At 48.5% G+C, this 9,108-nt stretch overlaps 1 protein-coding gene across 1 annotated transcript; it reads right to left on the reverse strand.

Moving 5' to 3' along the window:
* Positions 1–298: 298 nt before the first annotated feature.
* Positions 299–8,059, reverse strand: LOC107981944. Its single transcript, XM_016988872.3, has 3 exons — positions 7,457–8,059; positions 1,478–7,397; positions 299–1,136 (listed from the first exon to the last, which is right to left on the reverse strand). Exons 1-2 carry the CDS (start codon positions 8,057–8,059, stop codon positions 3,015–3,017), a joined length of 4,986 nt encoding a protein of 1,661 aa, XP_016844361.3. The 3' UTR covers positions 299–1,136; positions 1,478–3,014.
* Positions 8,060–9,108: the final 1,049 nt, after the last annotated feature.

Consider the following 9,108-nt stretch of genomic DNA (forward strand, 5'->3'; position numbering starts at 1 on the left):
TTGGCACAGTTGGCTTATCCATATGGTCGAGCGCAAGTTGGATAATGAAACGCGAGAAGGGTGGCGTATTTCGCAAGAGTCGGTGGTAGGTTGTAACGAGGTAGATTTTCTCTCGTTATTTTCCTTTGCAACAGTGATTAGCTACTAACGCCCGGCCGTATTTATTTCGAAGGCGCCAGGTTGGACGATTTATCTGCGAACGTTTTGGGGTCGCGTCTCCGGCTAGTTACGAGACTCTATTCTCCGAGGGAGTTCGATCGGGAAAATAGGAAGTAATAAGCTTAGACCACTCGACTGATTATCACTTCACAAATCTTTACTTACAAAAAAAAACCGGCTGTAATATAATAAACGCGAGGCTCTAAGGTGATATTTTCTACTAGCTACAATTTCCGTTTTCGCACACAACGCTCACACAGTTATCCGGTACTACAAATCTCGGCTCGTCAAAAATGTTGCCACGAGGCAGTAACGCTCCGACTTTCGCAACGTCCGGCTTATTCCTCTCACACTCAGTATATATTATAAATATTACCATTAAACACTACCTTCCGGCTGAAGTTCTCTCTCGTACCTCTCCCTCGTTCTTATAACAATATCGACAGGATAACGCACTCTTATATTTTACTCTACTCTCAATAAACAAATGTCTGGTCAAACCGTAGGGATGTTCTCTGGGCTGCGACGAAAAATCAAGTGGGCGAATTCTCTGGCCGAGGCGCGACGGTACACCTCCCTAGAGTACTCACACAAACGCAATACATAGTTATCGGTCTAGTGCCGTTACATTTGGCGATTTACATATGTTTTCTCGTGCGATCGTTGGGTTTTCACACTGTATCATACCACCTCTCATGTCATACATTACAAATAAATAATTCTTTAGGTTACATAGGTGAATATTCTTTCCACACACTCTCAATGCTTCACACATACAAGTAACAGTATAGTATCTGCTGCCGCGGCCTGGCGCGAGGTTTTCCCCCTCCCGGCGGCGGGCTTATCTTCTGACTCGAGCGGCTTAGGTGTCGCGTGCGTGAGCTCCAGCGTGTGTGTGTAGTCGCGCGGCTGGTATCTCTCTCTCTCTCTCCCGTGCGGGCTTACGGCTACTCGGCTGTTTCTCGGCTCTTTTCTATCTAAAATGCATACCAAATCTATGAGAGTTAACTCATGGTGATGCAGTTCTGATAGGGTGACGTAGAAAAAGAGAGAGAGAGAACTTCTTAATACTAGACGGTCACCCCGTCGCATTCCCCCTCCCAAAACTAAACATACTCTGAATGTTTCAGTTTTTCTTTACCTAAGAAGGAAGAAAAATGTCACTCTCTCTCTCTCTCTCTCTCTCTTCTTCTCACAACTACTATCTCGAGACTGCAGGGCTGTAAGAATTGCATGATTAGTTTATACAATGAATAATAAAAAAAAAAGGTCAACAAAATTTTGGGCTGATAAACCCGGTCTAGATTAGGAAACTCACTCTACTGGCTGTAACTGGCTGTAGTTTGGCTGTGAGGGCGAACTCAGTCCTTCCTGGACCTACTCCTGGATCGTCGGGGTTTCGGCTGGCAGAAAGTTCGCCTCAAGATCGAGTCCCTGATGTCCTGGGGCAGATCTCGGACCTCATCAATGAGGCGTAACGTCTCGGCTACAGCCTCAGCTACTCCACGGGTGGGAGACTCCTCTCTAGGCGGTGATCCACTCCTGGACGAGGTAGAAGAACTGGAGGTGGTAGTGGGCTCGGTTGTCGCATAAGGATCCCCCCTCCGAATTCGCGGACGCCCAGCCGAACAACTTTTGGGACTACGGGGCGGTGAGGGCTTGGGAGACTCCTTGGCGAGCGGGGTGGCCCAGGTGATGGACCTCTCTCGGCGGTGACGGGAGATGGACGCCGTGCGGGAGGTGGCTGTCGCTCCTTCGGGTGACAGAGGTGTTGTGGGGCGAGGTGCCTCATCTCGACTCGTTCCGGGTTTAGGGCTTGACGTCCTGGTCGTTACACCCTTGTGAGAGCCTACCGTCGCCAAGTACTCAGCGTGGCGGTCCCGACAGCGCGGGCACGAGTTGAGGTCCTCTCCAAATCTACCACAATTTAGGCAGATTTTGCCGTGTCTCGGTTCTGGGCAGTTGAAGACTGTGTGGCCCCTCCCCCAACAGTTGAAACAACTGTATGGGGGTGGATCCAGTTCAGGGTCCGTTGGAATGGGCTTCAGCCCGCTGTACCGGAGGCCTGACAGCTTCACCTTCAACTGGAGTCCTCTCTTCCTCTCCCTTACCGTATCTTCGGGAGTAGAGCACACGGGGTCCTTTTTTGGGGTCGTGGTGCCCTCGCGAGCATCGCGCGTGGTGAAGGGCCGTTGGGGTAGGCTTCTCGTGTCGAGAGTACGCTCTTCGACCTGGGTAGGGAGGTCTACACCCGTTTCCTTCTCCACGACGCGGCGCAACTCCTCCACGGCCTCTCTGCTCTCCCGTTCCTCGGCGCTCTCCAGGCGAAACCAAGGCGAGACTTTGGAGCTCGGGTTCCTCCCCCCACCCACCTTGGTGTTGGTCTCGGCCGGTACCAGAGTGAAGGCGGCCACCTCCATCGTCTCGACTGTTCTCGCCTCGTCGTCCGATCCGGCTAACAACTCTCTCTCTCTCTCCTCTTCCTCTTCCATCTCTCGGCGACGAATAGCGTCCCGGACCCTGAGCTCGCGGTGCATCGTCTCCTCGCTCTTCGGGCCGTTAGGGTCACGAATACGCTCGTGTCTCGTGGACCACTGCGGGGGCACAAAATCTGGCGGCACGGCAGTAAACGTCGGTGGCACGAACTCCTCCTCGGCAACATGTCGTGACTCCGTCAGGAGGCTTCTGGAGCGAGTTCGGCGTGGCATCACGGAGTTCCTTATCTGTAACATTACTGTAATTAAATGCGGATTCCACACTCATCATAGGGACAACACAGTTTTCTACTCCACCACCAATACAAACCACATATAATGTCTATACGCCAGGTACGTCCTTCCACGGGCTGCAGTTCACTACCGGCTCGTAGGATCGGGGTTAGGGCTGTTAGTTTTAGGATTTCGCGGCGGTAAGTATCTTTTCAGGTCCGATACGTGTGCTTTAGCGATTTTCCGACTGTTACCCTCCTCGGCTTCCAAGATATACACGGTAGGGGATTTCTGCTCTGTAATTCGAAAGGGTCCCTCAAATTTGGGTGCTATCTTGGCAGAGAAACTCTCAGCGGCTTTCGACTGATAGTGAGTTCTCCTCAAAACCATATCCCCGACTGCAAAATTGGTCAATCTACGCCTTCTATTATATGTCTCCCCCTGCTTATTTCTCGCATTATCTATAAACTTGGCGACGAGCTCTCGTAACGCATCCAGTCGTTTCATACGATCTTGCCACACGGCAGGATCTAATTGTAATTTTGGACCTCGACCCTCGATTTCCGTACGTAGACTCTTGACTGGTGAGGGGTGTCTGCCAAAATTCAAAAAGGCTGGGGATGTTTTGAGCGTTGATTGTACGGCGGTATTCATGGCGTGACGAAGCTCGTGGACATGTTTATCCCAATCTCTGTGACTCTCGGCGAACATCGCTATCATTGTTTTGAGGGTGCGATTACTCCTCTCGACAGGATTGGCTTGAGGGTGGTATGGTGGTGTAGTAACGTGTGTCACACCGTATTCCTTTAACGTCTCGGCAACGTGCTTGTTCAAGAATTCCGTTCCGTTATCGGTCAACAAATACTCTGGCGTCTCCCAGCGAAATAACACTAGTTCTTCAAAAGCTCTGGCAACTGATTTTCCGTCTGCTTTACGCAATGGCTTGACTTCCACCCAGCGGGTAAACAGGTCGTGGAAAACTAGTAAGTATTTATTCTGGCCTTTACTTCTTGGGAATTCCATCATATCGGCGGCTACCACGGTCCAAGGCTTTTCTACGATTCTTTTGCCGATAAGGCCTTGTGGGCCTTGTTGCGACACTTTGTATCTTTGGCAGACTGGGCAGGCGGTGATAAAGGAGTGGACGTCGTGGTACATTCCCGGCCAAAAATATTCTCTCGCTATTCTATCGTAGGTCTTTTCGATCCCCATGTGTCCGGCGGTAACTTCCACGTGGGCAACAGTCATGACTTTCTCTCTCTGTTCGGCTGGTATGACTAATTTCCAGGCTTCGTCGCTATGGGTAATAGGGTCCAACAACGGATCTCTCTTAAATCGGTATAGCCGACCATCTTCTACTCTCCACTGGGGAAATTTATTAGGAAACTCTTCTACCTCTTTAAATCGTCGGAGATACCAAGGATCAGAGATCTCCGCCACGGCTGCTAATTCTGGCTCAAGCATCCTCGACAAGGCGTCTGGCACTCTATGGTTCGCGCCTCTACGGTGAATAATGTCGAAGTCCCATTGCTGAACTTCAAGTGCCCATCTAGCTAGCCTTCCACTGGGCTCCTTTAACGAGCGAAGCCAGCGTAGTGCACTGTGATCTGTGATCACTGTGAAATGGTATCCTTCGACATATGGCCGTAACTTCTTTATGGCCCATACTAAAGCTAGACACTCTCTCTCTGTAGTAGTGTAGTTCTTCTCGGCGGCTGTTAGGACTCGGCTGACATACACAATCGGGTGTTCTCCGTCGTCAAACTCCTGAGTTAACACAGCTCCTATGGCGGCGTTGCTGGCGTCACATTGGATACAGAAAGGCTTGTTGAAATCGGGTCTGGCGAGTACTGGCGCTACGGTTAAGGCTTTCTTGAGTTTTTCGAACGCCTGTTGCTGCTCGTCTCCCCAAGTCCATTTTTGGTCTTTGCGTAGAAGTTTAACTAGTGGGATTTTAGTTTCCGAACTGTTTTCAATGAATCTGGCATACCAACCTATCATTCCCAATACTCTTCTTAATTCTCTGACATTACACGGTGCTGGACAATTCAATACCGGCGCGACTTTGTCGGGGTCAGTCCTAAGCCCGTCTTTATCTAGAACGAAACCTAGGTATTTGATCTGACTCACACAAAATTGGCATTTCTTGGGGTTGATAGTTAGTCCGGCTGAAATCAGTTTCTGTAGTACATACCTAACTTTTATTTTCTGCTCTTCAAAAGAGTCTGTGGCAATCACTATGTCATCTAAATAACCAAAAATTTGAGGAGTATCTTCGGGGCCGAATAAGGTGTCCACTAGGCGTTGTAGAGTCATGGGGGCATTAATCAGGCCAAACGGCATCCTAGTGAATTGCCACAATCCATATCCTGGTACGGCAAAAGCGGTATATTTCTTACTACTTTCCTCCATCTTGATTTGGAAATAGGCTTGACGTAGGTCAATTTTACTCAGATATCTGGCACACCTCAGCCTGTCAAGAATTGCGTCCATTTGCGGTAACGGATACCCATCCTTTTTAGTAAATTTATTCACGTCTGTAAAGTCTACACACAGTCTCTCTTCGTCCGTGCCTTGTTTCGGCACCATCACTACTTGGCTAACAAAATCACTGGCTGATCTCTCTATGATACCTAGTCTCTCTAACTCTTTGGCTCCTTTCTGAATCGACTCTATCTTTTTGGGTGATCTCCGGCGGAATTTCTGTCTCACTGGCGTATCACACGTTAGGCTGATGTGATGTTCGGTGAGATCAGTGAAACCTAATACATCCGGCGAGTATTCGGGCAGAGTTCCGTCGACTATCTCTTCTATTTGTCTTCTTTCGTCTTCATCTAATTTTGTTATTCCGGCACATTCGGCGAAAACTTTATCATTTTCAGACGGGTTTTGGCTATTAAATCTTCGCCATATTCCACCGTTTGCTCTCCACCAACCCCTGTGATCCGTATCTATTTTAAAGATTTCACAGAAATCTCTACCGAATACCACGTCGTGCCCAATCTCTTTAACTGCGCGGGCTGTAATGGTTGCATCAATGCCGTCCAATTCAATATTGATCTGTAAATATCCCATTACGGGTGATAGTTCGCCCGTAATCGCCTGAATAGAAGTTTTAGCGGCTATCAGTCGGTTTTCAAATTTCTCGGCTACTCTGGGGCCTACTAAGGTGATTACGGCGCCAGGATCGAAAAGTGCCCGATAGGTTGTTCCGCTCAAGACTACTTGCATGTAGTTCCGATTATCGGTTATCACAGCTGCCGTAGGAGCTTGATGCTCTACCTCGTCTGAGATTTGGATGGGTGGGCTTACGTAGTCGACGTTGGGGTCTGGCGGTATTGGCTTCTTCTGTTCAGCAATTTCCTTAGTCTCTGGTAGTGATTGGTTTTCGGCTGCTATATCTGTCGACTGTAGTTGCTCGACAGCCAATTCAATCTTACTCAACTTTTCAAAATCTTCTTCTTCTTCTATCAACTCGATAATCTTCTCTCTTTTGACTTGAGTTGGCGTATCTTCCCAGGTTCCCGAAACCTCCACAAGGTCTGAGTCATCTGATAGGTCCGACTGTTCCGATTCTAACTCGAAAGAGACTCTCTTCTCCGACTTCTCTACTTTTAACGGCTCAATTTCACACTCCTTTCCAACTACTGTCTTCTCGTTCTCTTCTCTACTGGCAACTCTCTGTCTGACTTTATTAATGCATTCTTGGGAGTAAAGGGTGCCCTGTTCTAGGGTTAGGCCTCTAGTCTTCGATGCGTTCAAGTTTGCAGAGGTTTGGCTTCTATTATTTTTCACTCTCTCATCCACTAACGACCCATCTGATTCGCTACTTGAGTCCAGTGTCAGCGGCGTAGGTTTATTCCACTCGTTTTGAGTTTCGAATTGGCTGTAATGTACTTTGCTCTGGAGCTCGTTTCTCCACGGGCGGGATACACTGTCCTCTTCGTTGCTCGAGGAGTTTAGAACTGCTTCGCCGGCTGCTACTCTGTTCTCTTCCTCTACTTCGTCTCGGTTATTTGGCCAACGGGTTACGTTAGCATTTGGCCGTGACTTCTCTTTCTCTTCTCTCGTCTCTGTGCTGTTATCTGGCCAACGGGTTGCGTTAGCTTTTGGCAGCAATTTCTCTTTCTCTTCTTTCGTCTCTGTGCTGTTATTTGGCCAACGGGTTGCGTTAGCTTTTGGCAGCAATTTCTCTTTCTCTTCTTTCGTCTCTGTGCTGTTATTTGGCCAACGGGTTGCGTTAGCTTTTGGCAGCAATTTCTCTTTCTCTTCTTTCACCTCTGTACTTAGTGGTCCTCGGCCACTACCTCCCCCTCCCAAAACTTCAACCACCTCTGACAACGGAGTTACAGAGCTAGGAGTTTTCACCACAACGTATGAGGCCGTTATTGTTGAGTTGCGGGTGGCATCGGCCCCAGGGATGCCCCCGCGTTGCCATTTCCCCACATCGTTCGAAAGGTAGCGCAGTTTCCACAATTTTGGAAGGTAGTGCCGAATTGGCCGCAAACTTGACACTGGATCTGGCCCCGGCTGCGATTGGGGCAAACTGGCGATTTATGGCCTTTCTGATGGCAGGCGTAACATTCTACAGTCGGGAAGGCTGATGCTCTGTGGCCCACTTGTTGACAGTGATAGCATGCTCCGACAAATGGTGTAGAGCCTCTGTTATTGTACCGGCTTAGTGGTTGACTCTGGGTAGCATCACTGGCGTCAGCTCTGCCTTGCGACTGTTGGGTCTGCCTTTGCGATTGAACGTTAACTGGTCTCCACACTGGTGGGCCATTGTTAGTCTGCTTGGGCTCGCTAGTTGAGTTGTTATTCACTGGTTGATCTGTGATCGAGGCTGAAGTTACTACTGGCGGGTTCTGTTGTTGCTTCTGTTTCTTATTTTTATTGTTGTTGTTAATATTTTGTTTGTTTGAATTCGCGTCGGTAACTCCTGCTGCTTCCTCAACTTCTTTGGCGGCTGCTACTTTGGCTTTCGGTGTTGGCGTCCAAGCTGCGGCTGGGAATCGGCTTTTTTCAACAGTGGGTGGTGGTGTATACATCGCATCTCTTTCCATCTCCTCTTCTAGTGTTCGGCAGTACCTCTTAACATCTTCGTAGGATTCTATCTTTTTCCGTCTAATCGCTCTACGATACTCCGGCCGTAACCTCTCTGTCAATAATGTCAGCTGGTCTTTTAATCTCATCGGTCTCTTTAGATGGGCTGCTATATATTTGAAATTCATAATATACGTAGATATCTTCTCCCCTTTACCCTGCGTTCGTCTACGTAGTTCTTCTATTACGTCATTGTCGCTCACCTCGCTGATGAATTGTTCTTCGAATGCCTTCTTAAAGGTCTTCCAGGTTTTAAGTCCTTCTTTTTCTGTTCTGAACCACATGCTAGCCTTCTTTGATAGAGTATGGGGAATCATGGCCAAAATCTCTTCGCTTTTAAGATTTAGACTCTCCTTGCACTCTTGTATCTGAGATAAATATTCTTCTGGGTCGTCTCTAGTCTCACCAGCAAACTTGATGTTCCGCCCCTGTATAATTTGGAGTTGATACAAGTGATTGGCCAATCTCTCTTCCTGTTCTAATCGTCGGGACGATTTCTTCTTGCAGCTTGTTGTTTTCCGTCTTTCGTGGCGGTCAGAGCTTGAGGAGCTATCGAAGTCGTTCTCTTGGCTGCTAAGGCTGTCACTGCTGTCGGAGCTACTACTCGAGCTGTCTCTTTTGGTCTGTTTCTTCTTGGACTTCTCTTTCTTCAGACTCTCTCGAGTTGGTTGTTTGCTCTTGGTGTCTATGGCCTTTGTAGGAGTCTTACCTAGGGCTCTGTTCTTCGACTCTTCTTTTTCCGATTCGTCACTGCTACTATCTTCTTCGCTATCACTACTACTATCAGATGATTTCTTGGCTCTCGGCGGTGGTGCCGGCTTCTTAGAAGCTCCTCTGGCGAACCAGGGCAACCCAGGGTTTTGCACGGTGATTTTTCTTCTTCTAGGCTGATTAATGGCACACGGTTCTGTCGGCTTCTTCCTTTCTACATCCTCGGTTTCGTTGAGCGCTGACTTTAAGTTGGTCGGTTGAACGTGAGGTCTGTTTTTCGACTTCGGCGTTCTTAATTCCCACTCTTGTACTTGTCTCGTGAATTTCCCATCGTCTGATATCGATCTTCTCAGCGTGCTACTCTCCTTAATTGTTCCCGTATTGGGCTGAACGGAGTTCCTAATGGTTTCTGCATAAGGCCAAATCC

Source organism: Nasonia vitripennis (assembly GCF_009193385.2).
Source record: "Nasonia vitripennis strain AsymCx chromosome 1 unlocalized genomic scaffold, Nvit_psr_1.1 chr1_random0002, whole genome shotgun sequence".
Taxonomy (NCBI): Eukaryota; Metazoa; Arthropoda; class Insecta; order Hymenoptera; family Pteromalidae; genus Nasonia; species Nasonia vitripennis.